The following is a 21,213-nucleotide window of genomic DNA, read 5'->3' as shown; positions in this document are numbered from 1 at the left end:
GTGCGAGTAGAAGGATGTTGCCAAATGAAATTGGTTTCTGGATCAAAATCTTGTAAAAAACTCTCAAACTTTAGAGCAATCAAATATTTTATTTAGAACTGCAGTGCAAGTCTTCACTTTGACACAGGTCTGCTTCTTGATGAGTTTGAAGGGTCGCACAGGGTCTTTGAAACCTGGAACAGCAACAGATTACGTGAAAGGAGGACTTTTGCTTTGCTGATTGTATTTCTCCATATCATGACAAAACCAAAATTTGAATATCCACAATGATGGCTCTGTCATGTCAGTAATTAAGGCCTTGTTGGGCACACAACCATTTCTTTGGAGTGTGGTTTTTAAAAGTTCCTTATAACAGGATAAAAGTGTGCTCATGGGTCACTGAGGGCAGTGAAAGCCAGGTGAAACAATTGTTCTCTCACCTGTGCTGCCAATATCACTAAAAATGTGAGTATCCCTCTGATGCATGTGATTCTTTTATCTTTAATAATATATTTCCATTTTTTTCCCTGAGAATTTCTCCAGTTAGCACTTGGGTCACTGCTTCATATTGATTTTTATCTCGGTTGCTTGCTTTGCATCTTCTGCGGGATAATGTCCAAATCTGACACAGAATCTGTTTATTTCTTTTGAGGTTCTTGTTGCTCTTACTAAGACATCTTCCTTTGTGGCAGACACAGGAATAAGTATCTACACAATGCTGATGTGATGTGAAGTGTCTGTACAGTACTTTCTTAGCAGGTTCCTGATTCATGAATGTGGCTTCCACAGCTCTAATAATCCACTTCAATTATAGTATTAATAGCTTGCATTACTACCCCATTTTATGCATGAGAAAGGAAAAACTTGCCAATTAAAGCCAAAATCAGCAGAAGTTTCAGCTAGTTTTGAGTGCACAACCAAGTACCTGATTTGTCCAGACACGTAGTCTATGTAACATCAAGGTCCTGTGGATGACACCCTCCTCTTGCAGCGCTCAGCCTGTCCTGCCTCCTGGCCTCTCTCTTTACCCGGGGCTTTTGTCCCTGTGTGACATCCAGCTTTGGTCTCCATTGCTGGCCCTTTTATGCTGCGCTGCCTCCCGCTTTGTTGTGCGTGCCAGCCCGATGACCCGCGCAGGGTGTGCGGCGCTGCTCCCTGCTCTGGCAGCTGCCAGCCTGTGCTGCCTGCTGCGGGCGCCTCTTCTGCCACGTCACATGGGGGCCAGAGGTTCTTCAGGGCAGAAGGGATTCTTGCAAAATATGTAGCCTAAATCTTATGCATGTGCATATGTATTTATTTATTTATCTATTTATTTATTTATTTAAGATGTTCAGACCGAGTTCCTTTAGGGACTCGTAATGTGACTAAATCTGGACAGTGTTTTCATGGTGCTGAAGGCATGTTAGAGAAACTCGGGTCATCCTCTGCATGCATGGAAATTCTAGACCTGGAATGAATAGAAGTTGGAAAGAGTATATGGGCTTGAAAACAGTTTTGCTGTTAATTTGTTATTTTTTCCACCCTTAACTATTATATATGTTCCGAGATTGTGGTTTAAAAATAAGCAGCAAATGGAAAGAAAACCACTGGAATTATTCTAATGTAATTCACAGTGAATATTGTGGGCTTTATTACCGTAGGAGTTACTACCTGGTTGTATCAAATTGCTGCAGTCTTCATATAAACACTTGGATAATTGAAATGCCAAAGAAGACCTTAACATTAAGGGGTGCAGACAGAAATAACAGATTACAGCATGAAGGTCATCAGGAGAAAGGCACTAGAACAGATTACTAGTTTTCTGCACTGAGAATTTTTGTTGAAGAAGCAGATTTGTTCAGGGAAGTATGGCTCAGTGGTATGAAAGTCTGAATTAATGACTAGCCAGTAAGGGGTCATCTGAATATATTAGTTTGTCAAGTCTTTTCCTAAATTAAAGAACAGCGTGTTCTTCGAGCTTTGAGTAAAGATCAAGTGATATTTTCTCAATGATGTTGCCCTTCCTTACAGGTGAAGAAATTAAAAGTTTCCAAGAGACCGTTGCCTTATTTTTTTCTTCTGCATTGGATTGAGCAATTTTGGGCCAATAATAAACTTCCCTGTGTCTCAGTGTATTCCTTGCTGGAAGGGTTAATATGGGAAATTTAGACTAATGAGTAGGGCACATTTTGGCATGATGCATACTTAGTGTGATTCCCTCTACATGTGAAATTTCACAACAGAATTTGAGCCAATGTTTTTAATGCAGCTTTCAGCTAAAAACGCTATAAAATGCCTAAGTGTTTTTACAAATGGTTTCACAGCACCATGTGCTAGTTAACACAAGAGAATGGAAATTGCTTGTACAAAGTCTTTAATTAAATATTGCTAAAATGTACTGCATTTTTTAGTGGCATGTGTTCTAAAAATTATTATTTTTTTAGGAACTGCAGTGTGGATTTGCCATGTGGAGACAGTTATTGTAGATACTGTAGTTCGGGGTCATGCATGTTGAATGAAACTGTGTGGAATGTGCAGTTCTTGTGAACAATTGTTTATTCTTTACAGAACTGTAATTGTAGTTAGTCTGTGTTTTGTCTGGTAAATAAGTAACTGGAGAGCCTCTGCTGGAGTGAGGAATTGGGAGGAGGCACCCAGTGGCCACAGTGCTGCCAAGGAAGAATGAAAAATGCATGGGTTGAAAACCAGCTCTGGATATATCAGCCCTGAATACCAGCAGGTGAACATGTGTATAGCCATGATTATCCAAATGTAGAGCCTATGGGACATGTTTTCAAAAGCTGTGTACCAGGCATTTGGAAACTGGTTGATGACCTTTGGTTTGACATGGGCGTCTGCCTGGTTCTAGTCTCTCCCTCCTGTATGCACTCATGTACCCTCTGTCTACATGAACTGGGATGCTGATGTCAACGCTCCTCCTCTTGCTTGCAACCGTGCTCCTCTCAGCAAGACACTGTTCTCCTTACTGATGTCTTTTATGTCTTTCTCTAAAAAGCGGGATCAAACAATGCTTTGTGCTACAGCTCTGAACTATTCTCTGAAGCTAGAGGTTTGCCTCCAGGCTTGGGGTGGGATAGGAGCATGGACAGCAAAAGCCATTGGTGGCTCCTCACTGTGCTGGCCAGAGCCTTAGCAGCTCCTGACCTGGGCTAGGCTGGAGGCAACCAGCGTCCATCTCGGGTGTTCTGTGTTGATGGTTTCACACCACCAGTGATGGGCACATTGGCATGGGAATCTCTGACCTACAAGAGCTTGTCCTTCTTGCCTCCTCCCTAAATTGCCCAGGTGTGCACCAGACACTTTATAGAAAGACCTCATCATTAGCACTGATGGGTCAATGTGCTTAGGATAGTTGATATGTCAGAGGAAATGTCTCAGATAAAAAGGTCTCCAACTAAATATGTAAATGATATTTGTCAGTGTTTCCCTCAAATATCTTCCAGCAGATGTGAATACCATGTGTATCCATTTAATAAACTAAACTCAAAATAATTTCCACTTTGCTAGATATATAGGGAATAGCTGGGGAGGGTGGGGAGCGAACTACAAAGGAAGGTAAAAACTGCATATGTGTGTTGTTATATTTGATGACTGATTCATTAAAGCCTTAAGTGTATCCAGGCTTTCAATAGTCTTCTCCTGCTGTTGCTTCCTGTACTCCCTGGCTACAAAATCAGTCTCTATGGCTCTCATTCCTCTTACCCACATGAAAGACTTTGAGCATCTGCAAGTTATGATTTGAGAAGTATCTGCTTTTAAACAGAATATATTTTATCACCGTGTCTTCACAGGCAGCATAGTACATTGTATAAATTAGGGGATCCTAGACCTTTGAACACTCAAAGGCTGGGTGAGGTACTCCGTGTGTGTACTGTGTCTGGCCATACCCCTCAAACATCCTGGACCCACACCAGAAATGCTGGATTTTTAGTGGGTGTGGAGGCCCTTCTGTAACCTTTACTGTGTGCTGCAAAGCATGGAGGGGGCAAGGTTGTAACCATCCCTTGATCTTCCATGGTTCTTGTACTCTTATTTGAGCTCCACAATTTCTCTATTTTCAACTACAGACCGTGGGCCAATCCTCAGTTCAGTCTGTTAAACTTTTGCATGATAGAAGCTCATTGTCCCTCAGCTCTCCAAAGACCGAACTTCCTTAGCTCTGATGGTTTATGAGCCATCAGTCCTTAAAGCTGCCATTGGTCCATGATGTGATGGAAGTCCTGGGTCTTGCTCAAGTATGGACTTTTCCAGGCCCTATGTTTACCAGTGTAGGAGATAGAGGAACCACCCATTGAAGTATTTTATTCACTTGAAAAAAACTCAGTCCCAGGGCAGCTGTGGGACAAGGGGTTAGCATGTTCCACACTTGTGAAACCATCCTGGTCAGTTGTAGATGAATGTGAAAATCACAAAATAAATGCTGGTCTTGTTTTTTATAAATATTAAGAAAACTGCAGCTGAGATTTCTGAGCTTAACATGCTCCTAATGTAACTCTTAATTTCTGGATTCCTCCTCAGCCTTCCCTTCTCACTGTCAGCATTTCCCACTTCACCTCACCACACCTTCAGCATGGTGCCTGAGAGCGCTTGCTGCTTTGTCCCTGGGATGCTAGCCTGGTGAAGGGGAGGGTCTGCTGCACCTTGTGTGGGGCTGGCTGCCTCTGTGACAGAGCATTGGTGTTTGGCGGGCTGTGCTTCCCCTGTTGCCGCGCCTTCCTGGGGAACATTGGTGATCCCAGAGCCCCTCGGCGACTCTGGTGCAGCAGTCACATATGGGATGACTTAAGGCTGGAGCAGTGTCTTTGTTCTGAGGTCTGGCTGCTTGATGGACTTGCAATTATCTTAATGTCTGGCTGGGCCATGGAGCTGAGTCAGCGTGTTTGGCCTTAAGCAGCACTGCTTCAGAATAAAGACACTAGTTAAGGGACATTAGGCTTAAAAAAATAATTTATTGTTCCTGTGAAAAGATAGCAGGTTTAGGGACTAAATTTAGGTATTCCTTGGTAGATCAGAAAAATTGGGATCCTGCTGTTGATGGAGATCTCAAAGCCTTCATATCATGTTTCCTGTACACAATAAGGCATTTAATCTCTGATGGTATTTCTAATCTCTATTAAATGCCTGGTGGTGAAAGATATCTCCTTTTATTTGAGGTACAAGTGTTATTTTAAAAATGAGTGTGAATATTTTTTTAATCACAAAAGATAGCAATTGGGGTTGGGTAGAAATACTTCTTTGAGCTGTGTGGTAACTAAGCAAATATTTCTTTTTGTTTAACGGTGCTTTGTTGTTGACACAAAAAGGTTAAGTCTTTTGCACACAAGTCTGACAGGGGAAGACAGCAAAGCATTTGTTAAAGAAATAGCTTCCAAGGCACGTGTTCAGAGCTGTCACTTATTTGCATATTTTTGCCACTCTGCACAAATCAAACATTATGGCTTCCCCAGCAGAGCGCAGCTCAGGAAGGAGGACCAAAGGTGCTCGGAGATGCCTGGGGACAGCTGGCGCAGTGGATTCCGCAGGGCAGAGCTGAGGGCTGTTGTTTTGGTGTGAGGAAATAAAATAGCCTTTGGGACAAGAAGAGGGGAGAGTGCAACCTTCCCATTTGGTATGTGCTCTAATGCCATGTGGTCTGGAACCGGCAGAATTCCTGTAAATACCTGCTGGAGGCAATGCGGGCTTAGCTGACTTGTGTAGGGATGTAACTGAGAGATGTTCACATTGGCCTCTTGGGAAGATGCCTTTTTAATCAGGACTATACATTAGCAATAGCATCCTTCATGCTACTTTCTTTGTCATGTTTTTATTCTCTTCAGGGCACCAAAATAAGGTGAAACCATTAAATGGTGATCTGTTCGTTTAAGCTCCAATTCTTGTAGGAGCCAGCTGTTATAGCCATGCTTTGGGCTTCCAGGAAGGTGAGTGGTTTCCCTGAGGTTCATCCAGAAACTCTGTGGTGGAGCCATGGGGAGAGAGCTGAGGTCAACCACAGCTCCAGCACTGTGCTGAGCAATTCCTTGTGTGGGTATAACCATCTCAGGAAAATTGCTCTTAAAATTAACACCCTCTTCCATAGTTTCAGTCACACTTTGAAGGGATGGTGCCAGTTTTTCAAAAACCCGCCATCTCTTGTGCCTTGGAGACAGCTCTCACTGTTGATCACCACCTGATACAACTCAGTCACCATTGTGTCAGCACAGCCTGGGAGGAATGAGGGCCTTTAGGCTGGACTGTGCAGTGCTTTTGCACCCAGGCCAGAGACTAGCCATCCTTTTCAACTGCAGGGTTTTTTTTCTGTGTACAGTTTGAGAGTTTTCTACCAGTGTTTCAGTAAAACAAAGTATTCCTCCATTCTGCCTGGCATTTTATAGTGTAAATGTGGTCTAAGGGAACCTGTGCTAGGCCTTGTTTTGGGTTATGCATTGCTCACAAGGAATTCATCACAGAGAAAGATTTCATGCTGTACTTCAACCTCCTTCAAGCCTTTCTTGGATGAAAGGAAAATTCTGCAACTGTGAATGTAACTGATTATCGTTATTGGATGTCGTTACTCACTCATTCTGAGCATAAACCAAAAAAACTGCATCGCCTGTGATGTATGTGGGTAAAATGCTGCTCTCAGTTGCGTTAACACTTGTAAGCTGAAAAGTAGAGTTCGGCCCTTTTTTTTAATTGAAGTATTTGTTTAACACAGGCAAAGACTAAACAATACGCTTGAAAGCAATTTGTGTTATTGTCTGTAGAGCAGAGCTTGTATTTTATGAACTGGCTGATCATAAAGACAGCATAAATCATGTAAAGCATTCTCATTTGCCTTTTCTTTTTTTTTCTTTCTTTCTCTTTTTTTCTTTTTGCAGATGGGGCTTGTAGAGTAGAGTTGCAGTCAAATGTCTGCTCCAGGATATTTTAGTTGAACTGTGCGAGTCCATTAAACAAATGTAATGGATTTTTGGAAAGAAGAACTGCATGTTTCAAACCAAATGTTTTACACAGAGAACATCTGGTTAGTTCTGGATGTTTGTATGTAGAGCACATCAGACAGCAGCCGTAGTGAGTTCATCTGGGAGGTTGCCTGGGATGTAGTTGTAGGATATGATAGTTCAGTTGTTATGGGGAATAATTCCTATGAAGTATTGCCATAAATTGAATGTTTGGCACAAACAGCTGTATCTTTGTTTTACTGCACACCCAAGTTATTCTTCTTATCTGCCCAGCAAAACTTTAGACGTTGTTTAAATAATCCAGTAAAAGCTGGCACCTCAGAGCTGTATTAAAGCATACACAAGGAAGGGAAATGGAGCTTGCTCTGTTTTCAGGGAAGCACTATTGATTTCTCCTGTGGGCAGTGCAGAACAAGTGAGCAATAAATGCAGTATGTGCAAATGGTTTGTGCGGCTGAGTTGGAAACGATCAGTGTTCCACCGGTGTTGTGTGGTGTTCCTTTGAGCAACATGAATATACAAAACTGGTGCAATGCATGTAATTAGCCTGACTTTAGAGTTTATTAGGGCTACTGGAAGGACTTTAACCTGGGTAAATTAATAAGTCTGCTTTTATTTCACAGCATTGGAAATAATATATTTCCAGGAAATGTAGAAAAATGTCTTATTTGGGAGTTGGTTCTTAAATTATTTCCTCAACTGAGGAATACGTAGTTCAAATGAGATTAAAGTTGTAATTTCCAGAGCAGCAATGCAGCTTCCCCTTTCAGGATTGTTTAACTAAAAAGTTAAACAAAGTGGGTTAGGCAGTCTCTTGGTCCGGTCCCTTGTGGACAGCAATTCACATTATGCAGCACTGCTTTAATAGTCCTGCTTGGTCTGACATGATTTGTGGTATTTGCTGAGATGAGTTTCTGGACCGAGCAGCATGGAAGGGAATTGCTCCTCACTCTGAGGAAGGGGGTATGTCCAAGTGTGTGCAAAGGTCACTGACAGGGTGAAGTGGGAATCCTGGGCTGCTGTTGTTACACTACCTAACAGCTTAGCCTCTGGCAGGCCAGAAACATGGGTTCTAACTCTCTCTCGTTCAACTGACTCCAGCCAAAACACATGCCAAAAAAGGTGTTTGTGCATGTTGAAGAAGGGGGTAACAGTCCTGGAGCTCGCAGGGTCTGAGGGAGTTCTTAGGCAAAGCTTTCCATCCTGAAAAATAATTGCATTGTGCTTTTTCCCCTCCAAAGTTAAGTCTCCTCATAACTGCTTAGAGCAACTGCCTGCAGTTGTGAACTCCTCTTCTAGCAGGGAAAGCTGGAATTATGCATTTAAGGCTACAGAATTGCTGGATGGCCAGCCACTTAATTGTAGGAAAGTATAATTCATTCCTCACCCTCTCACATTCATTCCAAGCCCAACTGGCTGCAGGGAGCAAGAGTGTTCCCGTTCCTGTTTTACTCTCTCTCCTGAGCCATTAGGGTGGCCCTGGTAATTTACTTTCAATAAACAGAAATGAACAACAGGAGGTTCCTCTACCTTCAGGGGTGTAAATATTTCTCAGAAATCAGAGACGGATGGGGAAGAAATCTTAGCAAACTCCTTTCCTCCCACTGTAGTAATTCCACCACATTCCATCATAAATTCTAAGACGATCCCTTTCCAGAAGGAACCATTAAATAGGTAATGTCCAGGCAGAACAATGTAATACTGAAGCAGTGTGTTAACAAAAACAAATTTAATATTGCAAAGCGATCTGTAAGCCCTGGAGCAAAATAATCTGGGTGAGGCTTTGATACATGATTGCCAATCTTTTTGTATTCCAAGAGTATTTTTTCAGATAGGGTATGGGTTTATGGTTTGTTAGATTCCCACCAGGAAGTGGTGTTTATATTTTGATCCACCTTAGATCAGTTTGGGAAAGTAAACTAGATACAGGTGCTTCTGATATTTCCATGTCATTAACCCTTCCAATTGTGCTGTTTAAACACATCTGTGCACCCTCCATCATATAATTTCTGTGGCCCACGAACTTTACATAATGAATCCTTGCTCATCAATGTAAATCTAAAAGACTAAAGTCTATAAATTCAGCTTTAAAAATCTCTTCACACTTAAAAATTCCGTTCTGTTAATTAGGAATTTCAGGTGGTCAAACAGTATGGTTTTTGGTTTTAATGAGTGTTGTGGTGCATGAAAGTACAGACATTTCTTTTAAAAAACACTCTTCCCAAGGTTTTTCCTTGTACGATTGTAATTCTCGTGGTGAAACAGCACTTCTCTTTTTTCTCTGAAGTACTGTAGGACCGGAGAGCAAAATCAAAAGATCCCCACAATACCGGCTGACTTCACATTTGTGGTGGAAGAGGCATTGTAAATATGTGCAAAGCTCTCAGTGGTTCTGAGTTTTCTCTGAACTCACAGAAGCTTCAGTGAAAAAGAGAGAATAATCCAGGTTACATTTATTTATCCACAATTTTTTCAAGCAGAACGTACCAATAAATGAAAATGTGCTGTGAGATGGCTTCTTGGGAAAAAATGGTTCTAAGAGTTCAAACAATGTCTAACCCTCTTCCTTGATTAATGTGAATTACAGCCTTGCACTGATGTAGTACCTTTCACCTAAACCTGCAAAATCACTTTAGAGACTCTGGTAACAGCTGAGGTTACCATTATTTAGCAGCACATTGTAACAGTTTGCAGCAGTTGCTTAGAGGGTGTGAATAACCCCATTTCCAATTTAAATTATTGGAGGAATTACATGAGTAATTTTCAAACTGGAACTAGATCCAGGCACCAGGGCTTTATACCTGTCTTCTTAAGAAAGCCATAAAGGGCTTTTTTTATAATGACACAGCCAAGATCTTGGTTTTATGTTTCATCCCCAAATTGATGCCTTGAACAGTGTGCACTCCTACTTTGGAGGATTACTTCAGTGTGGTTCACTGCTTATTCACAATGAAAAAACAACATTGAATTAAAGTTCCTCTCTGCTGCCTCAGGTTAGCATTTTGCATTACATCCGCAGCTGTGGTAGCTGTGAGATCAAGCCCCAAAATTACTGTGAAATCTATCTTCCAGGTTTTGGAGAGTGGATCTGTAATACGCATGTAACATTGAGAACAGTGAACTTGGGGCTTGTGAATTCTTTCAGTCCTCTTAAATTCTTTTGAGAATTCTTGTGAATTCTTTTCAGTCCTAGCCAGTAATTTAATTAGTGCTGAACAGTCTGCACACAGACTTGCAGAAATTAAAAGACTGACTGACACAGGATTCTCTTTCAGTGACTTTTCCTCTTTTGCTTATGTGCTGGATAGAGCTGTGCTGTGTTTGGAAGTCGATCAGTAATGATTGCACAATTCTAACCTCATTTAAACTATGATATAAACAGACATGATAGAAACAGATGCTACCAGGTTTTTTCCTACTTAAAAGTGAAGTCAGCTTTTTTTTCTTCTGTTGGTTTTTTTTTTTTTTCCCTCCTTTTCCCCCCCTTTTTGGTTCCAACAAAATTGTAACCTGGAAGAAAAGCAATTAGACTTTGTGAAATCCCAACTCAGTATAGTATTTGGCTTTGGTAAATGTGGAAGCCAAAAATAAACATCTGCTTGGCAACTTCACTAGAAGTTAACTGTAAGTGCAGTTTTCATCTTTTGAGTGAATGTGGCATTCAGTGCTGGTTAACATCTCTTAAGAAGAATGATCCATAGTTGAGGCTGTAAAGCATTTTTTTTCTTTTTAAATTACAGTTATGAACATCCATTGCCTTGGGGAAATCCCCTACCCCAGTTTCTTTCCAGACCTAATTTCTTATGTGCCAAAGCATGAACTTTTCTTGAAAGTTTGAAAGTAGTTGGATGGGATATTTGTGAGTTATTAGACATTGGAAAGGAGATGGTCTTCCATCAATCTGTGCATGATATGGAGTTACATTTGGAAGTGTATTAGAGAAAATGTAAAAAGTCCCACGCTTTTCTCCAGGAGAGTAAAGTCTGCACATGATGGGGACTCTCCCAGGATGCCACACCAGCCTTAGGCTCCAGTTCTGATAGGACACAGCTGCAAACATCTTTAATAACCTGGTCATGTAATATCTTTGCTTTTCAACAAATCTTCTGCAACCTCTGCTCCTACCACAGCAAATTTGTTGTACTGTGGATTAGGGAGGATTGAAGTGAATGCAGATTTGTGGTAGCATGCTATTGGGACAGTGGGGAGGGGTGAGAAGGGGCAACTTGAGGCATCACTAAGGGAAACACATCATTATTGCTAGGGATGGTGGTTATTTGTAGGATCTTTCTTCTAGAACTGAACAGTGCTATGACTTAGGACTTCAGTAATGTGGTATAAAAATCTTCTGGGAAGGGAGAAGTTTTTTGGTATATTTCTGACATACATTTCTTGAGGCAAGGATTCTCAGCATGAAATGAAGAAAGGTCTGCAGGGAAATTTGTCAGAGAATGCATGGTGTAAATGTGCCAGACTTTTTAGACATAGCTGAGGGTAGTGTGTACCAGACAATGAAGGGATGCAAATTTCCCAGTTAGGCAGTAGTTACTCAGAAAATGTGCTCACAAATCCTGATAACAAGCACCGTATGTGGGGGTGAGGAAAGAAGTGGAGGAAGGGTGTTGTATATTCCTCCTATCACCCACTTTATATATGTACAGTATAAATGTGTTCATCTGATACCTTCTACTGTTCATAAAAACTTGATTCCAAAAACATCTTGCTCTGTGAATAAAGGGGGAGCTAGAGAGAATATGTAATCCCCTTGCTGAGTGTTTGTGAATAGTTAATTCCTCTTCTCCACTTGGCGAATCATCGTTTATGATATGATAGCAGCAACTATATCCCGCAGAACCTGAAAAGGAAAATTAAACCTGAGGTAATCGTACCTTCATTCTCCCAGAGACAGTGGCACATTGTCCCTCAGCTTATGCAAATAGAATTTTTATTTAACATTTATCACACTGACTCAGGACTTCTAGTGCCTTGACACAAGAGTGAGTTTCCCTACAGTACTGACATCAGCTTTGGTTTTTAGAAATATAATCTGTCTGGTACATTGTGAAGAGGGTAATGAAACAGGGAGACGCTGATGTTTGCTGTATGCTGTTACCATGCATGAGGTAACTGTATGTGAGGCAGCTGTAAAAAATACCTTTATGTCCCACAAGCACATGGACCTGAGAGGTGCATCGAGGCACGTGCATCATTGCCCTTTATGTGTGCAGCTGCTGGCTGGCTGCAGCAGTAATGATGTTTTGTTCTTGGTAACATCCAGGACATGAACAAACATGGTGGAACAAAGTAATGAGCAGAAGCTGAGATTTAAATCAGCATAAGCTCACTCGGGTGCAGATGGCACCAGTTACTGCTTTGAGCAACTCTCCCAATTACTGCACAGTTTGCCAGCATATCCAACAATAGAGTGGGGCTGCTGATAAATAATTAATAAGGATTTTGTTGAGTGCTTGTCTCCCAGGCAGTATCACCACGGAGATGATCTGGCTTTTAGGATGTGAAAACTAACAATCTCTGAAACAATGGCATTGTGTCAACCTTACTCTTTCCCTGAAAGGGAAAGCTCTGAGAGATGTGCTAGCAGATTGCACAACGCCAGGCACTAATTTTGCTTACACTCACAGTGGCCTTTTGTCAACTTTTCAGCGACTGCATGAAATGTTTTCTATGACCATGCAGAATCTTGTTCTTAGAATTGCGTGTCCTGCATGATGCTCTTTAGTACTGCATGTGGCCCAGGGCTGGAATCTCAAGATAACTTTTTTTCAGCAAATGGTCATGGCAAAAGTATAATCATGTGGTAGGAGGCTTACAAAAATAACTCCTCATAAGCGTACCTTTTCAGAACCCTTTGGATGCTTCATTTTCCCCTTTTCAGAACCCTTTGGATCCTTCTTCCCACCTGGAAGGCCCAGAGGCCAATTAGACAGTTATTCAGCCGGCCCCCTGCCTTTCCTTTTTCTCCTTTGTGCAACCTCTGGAAGTGCCATTTCAATGCAACTGCATTATCAGCATTCCCCTCCTTATCATTTGATTGCAGCCACCTCAGGGACCACATAATTTTGTAGCTTTGTTTCTTTTCCTCTTGGGTTGGTGATGTCTGGGCTAAGAGCCATAGGCAGAGACTCCCTTGGAAAAAACATTATATGGTGCCAGACTTTCTTACTTGGCTCTTTGGAGCTGGAGAAAGAACAATGTACTTTTTCTCTCCCCACCCCCGAACATCCTCTGCTCTCCCTTTCTCTTCCTCCCCTGGTTGATCAACCTATTCTTTACCTCCACACCCCGTGCACTTGGCACATTGCACTTCCCACCTTCGAATCTCAAAGAAAGGAAGCAGAGCTGTGAAACTGGCTGGGCTCACCCACTTCCCATTGCTGGGTAGGGATGAATTCAGTTCACAGCTTTCAGAAAGAACAGTTTTATGTCTATTTAACCTTCCTCTCCCTCTTCACCCAAAGAAAATGTTTTTAAATAATTTTCTTTAAGTATCTTTTCTGACATATTGCTCAGTGGCAACAAGCTGGTTTCCCTTTCTCAGGGAACTTCTCTCTCTGTCCTGATGGTGGTTTTTTGACTCTCCATAATAGTATTGCTACAGTCCATTGGAATTTGTTTGAGCATGGATGGTATGTACAAGTGCTGGAACCAGCTTAAAAGTCACAGCCTCCCTCGGTGGAAAAACCAGTTCATATCTCACCATGGTCCTAAAAATAGCCTTGGTAGATAATAGAGAGTGGAAGATAGTCTTCAATGGGTCTGAATGTACTGCATGCAGAAATTGCTGTGGAAGGGTCAGTGGTTTGTGCCATTTAAGTAGTCAGGCTCAGCTACAGCACTTGCTGACATAAATCTGTGACTCTGCATTGTGGCTAGTACTACCTTAATTTATATTCACACAACTCAGCTGGAAATGAGGCAAACTTAGGTTCATTAGACTAAAACAAACACATGAACCAACTTCCTGAAATCAATTAAAATAGATTTTCACTTTGATAAAAACACAGCTTTTTTTTTTTTTTTTTGCTCAGCTGTAAATGATGATGCCAGCAGAGACTCGGCAGACATGAGGCATGGAGATTTGATATGGAAATGGGCACCTATTGCCATGCCGTTTGCCAGATATTTAGACCTGGAGATACCTTTATGTACACAGTGGTCTTGATCAGGCTCTGTAAAAATAAATTCTACCTGTTTTGTTCTGCTAAGCAGCCCAGAAGCTTGAAAAGGAAGAAAGACATTTCTGTCACAGATACGACTGAATGTACAGAAACCTTTGCAACTGTCATACTTTTGAAGTATTTATAGTTCAATTCCAGTTATTTCTATGAAACAAAAGCAAAGAAGCATGAAGTGTGTTGGAAAATACTTCTTAATCTCTCTACACCAGTTCAGGGAGTGAGTATAAATCCTCTTTCCAGCAAATGGAAACCAGTAATTTATTGGAGCCTTGAAAACAATTTATTTCTCTACAATTCCTGCCCAGCACACTCTGCAAGCTGACTCATGGAGGGATGGGACGCCAAAAGTTCTGCTCCCTCTTTTCTGTCTGCTTCTGGAAGGCAGAGCAGCCGTGAAGCTGGGGCTGTGCTTGTGCAGAGCAGTTTGGAGGTGCCTGGTTGTATTAGAGGTTCACACCCCCTGCCTGTACCATAGATTTTGGGGAGGGTATTCTCTTTACCTCCTTCTGAACAGAGACTGGTACCAGAACTGGTGGTGCAGGTGGAGGCATTTCATCCCATGTCTGATGGTCTTTCTCTCCCCCTGACCCATGTGTGGGAGCATGCAGCCATCAGAACCGCAGAAGATACTGGGGATGGTTTTGGTGGACAGAGCCAGTAATGATCTCCAGAGAGAAACTTCACATGGCCTAGTTTTGAGCTGTTACCTTGGTGCTCATGCATTTAACTTTGCATGTGTGAGTTGTCCCACAAAAGTCGATGGCCTGCTCACATGTGTGAAGTTAGGCATGTGCTAAAGTGTTTTGCCAGATTGGATACTGTGTCTATAGGGGCTTTGGGTGAACTTGAACCTGTTTTGTTGGGGTGAGAGGCTTTAAATTTCATGATTAGGAATCTGATATGTTACTCTCTCTGAGTGCAAGGTCTTGGAGTTATCTGAAATTCTCATTAAGACAAGAAGCTAGGAAAAATACAAATTCCTCCACTAGTAATGTTACTAAAAATACTATAATTAAATTATCTAAGTCTTAAACCCAGTAAAATATATTGAAATGTGTGGTAGAGGTATAAGTACAGTGTTTTGAGAGTACCAAAGGGACTAACAGCACTTTCTCTGCAGATATTGAGCTGGAATATTTGGAGTAGTTAATGTAGCTGATGTAAAAAGTGTGTTGCTTTTTCTGTACTCTTGATTCATAGGCTGTGACCCTTAATAAATTTTGATGTTGCCCACAGTGAAGCCACTGCTTGCAGAGAAAGCAAGAAAGCAGGCTAGAAAGAAAGAAATTAGCCATAAGAATGAACAAACAAGTTCTTTCATAAGGTATTTTTCAATTTACCTTATTTCCTATTATGCTGAAGTTATTCAGGTCCTTCATGCAACAGTCTTGTAAGTGGGGTTTAGAAAAATTTGAGCCGGCTCTGTCTGGTATTAAAAGCATAAGCCCTCTTTGAAAATGTATTTTCTGGAATATATTTCTGAAAGAAATAAATTTCATGAGAGAAGTTATATTATTATATATTTTGGAAGACCTGGAAGGGAGGCTTGTTTTATAGTCCAATACCATAACATACAGATAGGGGTCTTGTTTTGCTGAGAGATATGAAAACAAAGAAACATGTAATAAATACCTGGAATGTGATTGTGATTTGTAATGTTTCCACGAAATACTGAATAAAACCCAACTGGGCTGCTTTCGTGTTGGTGTTGGTTTTTTTCACTGCAGTAGACTTGAGCCCAAGTATTCTTGCTGACATGGTCTGAGCAGACTGGTGTAGGTAAAAGAATTGACTGGCAGAAATCTGTTTCTTAGAAGGGAATAACTGTAATGAATGCTATCCTGCTCCACTAATCCTGCTCTGGGATGCCACCTCTGACAGTCTGCTGACACCGATCACTCACTGTTCGGCCTTTCAGACCAGCTCACCAGCAAGGCTGTGCATGGCTGATAGCCTTTGAAGTGTGGAACCTATCCACTTGGGGATCGTGCGGGCCACCAGGCAGATGGCATGGGGTGAAAAGTATTTTTTGGGATGCCTTTGAACCTTTCACTTTCCTGTTACCCTTTTTGAGGAGAAAAATAGCAATCGAACATTGAGAAAGGTGTCAGAAGTCATCCTTTAATAACAAGATGGTTTGTTGAATAAGGCACTTCTGTGGTGTGTTGCGCAGTTTGGGAGGAAGAGGCAGGCAGCAGTATCTGAGATGATACTGCCTGTTTCCTTACTGTCCTTGTTTCCTTCAGGAGTTATGTCACCTTTCTGTTTTGATTTCCTCACCTTCTGAAAGTGGATAAATTGTGCTGTTTCACCACTTGCTTATCAAGGTTTAACTAATAAATGGCTACAACTTATGTGCTGTGCAAATAGAGCGTGATACTACTTTGTGAGCATGTGAGTAAACCTCTCTTTTGTGCGAGTGCTCGTACTGGTAACGTGCAAGGGGCACTGCCTCCCATGCAGCGCTCTTGCTGTGTGTCAGGATTGCAGGGCATGGGCTGACCGTGGCCAGGTGGATGCTTAGAGCTGCCCTGGCTCTACTGACACCACTGAAGTAAAGATATTTCACACCTGCTGATTGTCTTTCCTTGTTTCCAAGTGCTGAGTGAGGGAAGAGAAAGTCTTGAATGTTAAAACCCAAGGGATGTGTTCAGCATGTATTCTTTCCTTATATTTGTGATGAGACGTTACAGCCTGGATGTCACTGACAAAATCTCAAGTACTTCGGCTGGGCTGTTGAATTCTGCCTTTGCAACTGGGAAGTGATTCTTTTAGGAGAGCTTAAGTACCATCTTTGAAATTTGGGTAAACTTTTAGGAATAGCCTTTATAAATTAAGGTACCTTAATCTTCAGCATGGGTTGTGAGACTGTAAACTCTCTGGTCCTGTTAAAAAATGTGTTCCCAGGCAACACATCTTTTTGCATTAGAATAATGATCCAAATGTATACTTACAAAGTGCTACCACACTTTTCAATCATGTTTGCATTTTTGTATCTAAAAATATGTTTTCTTATATGCAATTGTTCTACAGAGGCCAGTGGGTAGATGTGCAGAAGTCCTGTCTGTGAAGCACGCAGTCAAGTTATCAGGAGATTGGCATGTCCTCTAGGCTGCTGTTATTACTTTACCAGCTGTGAATAGGGAAGAATTTGCTCCCCGTTGTATATTTGACAATGAAACCCTTCTTAAATTCTTCCTCAGAGCCAAATACAAGGCTTCTTTTAATAAAAAATGTGTTTTTACCCATGTCTATATTTATTGCAGGAATGCGCATACCGCTCCAAGAGCCACCCACATCCTTCTGTATACAGGGTGTATTTGCATTTCCAATCAGTCCCAGTGCAAATGTGGGAAGGGGAAAAATCCATTGTCATCTTTTGAGCTGGTTGCCTTTTCCATCTCTAGAATTACTTGGAGGCTATCTTGGTCACTCATTCAATTAAGATCTTTTCTAGAAATATGTGCCATGTAAAGAAGACTATAGCTATGTTGTTACTTTTAAAGTCTCTATTCCAAATGTTTGGGTCAAGAGGAAAAAAAGAATTGTTTTGGATTTAACATGCAAATCGTTTTGTCCCTTGATTTCTTTTTGTTCAACTGTCACAAAGTAGGGGAGCACTTGAGAAAGAGCTTAATTTTAAGCACGTGCAGTAGTCTTTGGGAATTCAAGGGGATGAGGCATGTGCTTAATGCGTTTTTGAACAATGTTGCTTTTCAGAGTTGAAGGCTTTGTAGGAAACCTGATCCTTTAAAGTGGCTCCTGTTTATGTACATTTCAATTTTATAATATTGTAAGTTTTTCTCTTCTTTCTTCAATATCCTCAATGCTACATCATATAATGAAAACAATACTGGTCATGCCACTTGCAATTACTGCCTTGAAGTAGGCAGTGAATTTTTTTTTTTTCCTAGAGTAACTGAGGAAATAACGCAAATCATAGATTTACGAATGCTTTCCCAGGAGAAGTCCACAGTAGTTGGCTGCAAAGAATGCCACAAGTTTGGTTTACCCATAAAAGGGTGGTCATCTCAGCAGGTCAATGATGTTTTTCAAAGACTTATTGTTGATTTTAAGCTAGCTGATAATTTATTCCCTGAACTCTAGCTTAAAAAAACTATGCAGGGTAGATATTGAGCATAATAAAGACTGTGATGCCATTCAGTATGCACAATACCCTCACCTTCCCTCTCCCACCAGCTTCTCTGCATTGTTGCTTTCTTCATTTCTCATAGGGCATGAGATTACCTCCACAGTTATTTATGGGAGTGTTCAGATAAGCCCTTTTTTCACAGGCAACACACATACACACACAAGGACTGTTATAATTTGAGTTTATATTGCAAGTTCAGCTATCACTTCCTCTGTTCCCACCCTGCCTTTTGGAAAGACATCCAGTCACATGATATGCTTCTAAAAAAGCTTGCTGATTGAGGAAGGATGCAGGAAGGATATGGTTTTGCAGTGACTGCATAAGTGTTGTGTAGGACCTGAAGGCTTGGGTTTATATAAGGACAAGTTTAAATGTGAATTTTAAAGATTTATTTTTTCTGATTTTTTAATAAGTCACAACTCCTGAACAGTATGCCTGCTTTAGAGAACCGTGGACTAATCTGTGTTAATGGGATCATTTATGTATTAACATGGATATCAATACATAATTGGCACCCTGGATTCCCTGCCTCTGTTCCATCAGAATATCAAAGTTTTTTCAAATAAATTGTCTCAAAATTTTATTTTTGAAATTGTCAGATGCAATCATGTCTTAGCACGTGTGCTTCCCATCAAAGTCTCTCGAGGAATTATGCCATTTGCATAAGAAGAGTGCTTAGGCTAGCACAGAAATCTTTCTGAAGGATGCTGTGTTCCCCCTCTGTAAAGTCCTAAGACCTGAAGAGCCCAAAACTTCATGTCACCCATTACACTGTCATGAGAGTGTATTTATTGTTATATAGTGAGGGAGCTGGAGCATGGAGGTTTGTATTTTAAAGGTTTCTTTTGGTCATTCCATGTTCTGCCAACATCTAACATCTGTATTTATTTTTTAACTCTTCTTAGTGGATTAGATGCATCTGTTCAGTTCCAAGAATAACGCTTGATTTCCTGCATTTATAGGTTGCAATAAAATCCATTCGTAAGGACAAAATTAAGGATGAACAAGATATGGTTCACATCAGACGGGAGATTGAGATCATGTCATCCCTCAGCCACCCTCATATCATCACCATATATGAAGGTTAGTGAATGTGATTTTCCTCCCTGACTGCTCTGTTACATTCTTGCAGACCTGCTGTTTGTGTTTCTTGAGATCGTGGAACCCTTACTCCTTGTGTAGCTCATCCCTTACCAATGAGACTGCCTTGAGCACTGCCTTCCCTCTGAGCTACCAGTGTTTCACAGATGCATAAACCTCTGCTAGGAAGAGCTTCTTCTTGTGGGAGTTCTTTGTGTCAGTCGCAGGTGGGAGATGGTTGCATGTATCACCTCATGTCCTTGCTCCCACTGTACAGTTCAGTTTCATTTCACCCTCACTCATGAACCAGCCTGATGTCTGTTTCTGTTCCCAGCCCCTAGACCAGTCCTTGTTTGCTTTATTTTCCCTGGACTGCACAGGACTGCTCTTATCTGCTCTAGGACTTTGGACCTCCCTTACCAGTCAGTTCAAGTTGCTTCTTCTGTCATTGCAGCTTTTCCCCCTGAATCCCAGCGTCCACTTCCTGTCCACCACTGCACACTTTCCTGTCACTCTGGTGGCTGGCTTATCATTCCTTTTTCCTTATCCTGTCTTCCTCCTCTACCTCCTTTCTTCCTGGGACACAGCTAGGAAGATTTGCCAGTTTGTTTATCTCCCAGTACTAGCTTGGCAGGTCATGTTATGTGCATGCTAAAAGATGCCAGTCAAAAGGCCTGTTGCTGCAGGGAGGGAGGCTGCATGTTGTACATGGGATGTAGACTCCAGAGGTTCAGAGAGACCTGGGTCAGGCAGTCTTATCCCTGGGGATCACCCTTTTTCCTCTGTGAAGAACAGGAAGCCTGAATGTAGCCCTACACATTGCCATAGCTGTGAGGTAAATGAAGAAGGTGATGAGATGTGTATGGCAGCTCTGCTCTGAGAGTTGATGCGACTGATTAAAACAAGAGCTGTCTTGGCGTACTGTTACAGTATCACATATTGAGTTATTCAAAAGCATGTTCTTGTACTTGAAAAGAGATGAGTATCTGTCTTTTTATTGAATAAACTAATAAAAGGATCTGGGAACAGAAAAGGGGAGGGATGCTGTGTCAGCATGTGGGTTGCAAATGGAACAAAAGTTACTTCAAATATGGATGGGAACTCAGGAATTAAAAATATTAAGCATGCTGTGGTTCTTAGACCAGTTGCCCTTCTCATACTTACTTAAAACAGTTTTTACTGAGTTAAAATATTTGTAAAAGTGAAAAAGATTACAGCATTTTTAGGAAGCAGACACTAAGTCCTGGGGGAGTAAAACTTCCCTCTCTGGCCCTGTGGAGACAGGAGCAATGCTTCTGCAGCAAAGCCAGCTGAGCTCCATGATGGAGAATTCATCTTGTCTGAGGAGGATGAGCACCCGTATCAGGTTCTGGTGTGTTTTCCAAGCAGTCAGAGTCAGTATTTGGCCTGTAGCAGCCAATGCTGTAACTTAAGATACAGTAGCTCTGGGAAGATGTGTGGTTATGTAGCTGAACCCACAGGAGCTGCCCAGAGGTGAGGGTGTGACCTCAGGGGCCCTTGAGTGTGTGCATCTCTTGAAGCTGAAGAGTACTTGTTGTGAAGTTAAGGGACCACTACATCAAGGGCTGAAGTATTTGTATCCTCTCAAAGTTGGACTTCAAACACATAGGTTTTCCTCTTGAGTGATGCATAAATAGTGATAATATTGCTATCCCCTGACACAAAATGTTGAAGTCAGTAAATCCTAAGAGGCAGGCTTAATCTCACTAAAATTAAGCAATCCAACAATTCTGCAGTTGGTGTATGCTACAAGTCTAGTGTCCCTCTCTAGTCAAGAGAATTCAGCATCTTCCCGGTGTGGTTGGCTCCCTCCTGGGAGACCTTTTTTTCAGATAAGTGG

At 41.5% G+C, this 21,213-nt stretch overlaps 1 protein-coding gene across 1 annotated transcript in view; it reads left to right on the top strand.

The window, feature by feature from the left end:
- NUAK1 (NUAK family kinase 1) overlaps window positions 1-21,213 on the top strand; it is a 46,753-nt gene that overhangs the window by 4,043 nt on the left and 21,497 nt on the right. The window contains exon 2 of the mRNA XM_005491181.4: window positions 19,235-19,355. Coding sequence (XP_005491238.1) covers window positions 19,235-19,355 — 121 coding nt within the window. The remainder of the gene's footprint in view (window positions 1-19,234; window positions 19,356-21,213) is intronic.

The sequence above is a fragment of the Zonotrichia albicollis genome, chromosome 4, assembly GCF_047830755.1.
Source record: "Zonotrichia albicollis isolate bZonAlb1 chromosome 4, bZonAlb1.hap1, whole genome shotgun sequence".
Taxonomy (NCBI): Eukaryota; Metazoa; Chordata; class Aves; order Passeriformes; family Passerellidae; genus Zonotrichia; species Zonotrichia albicollis.
This window is presented reverse-complemented; position numbering and strand designations above follow the sequence as displayed.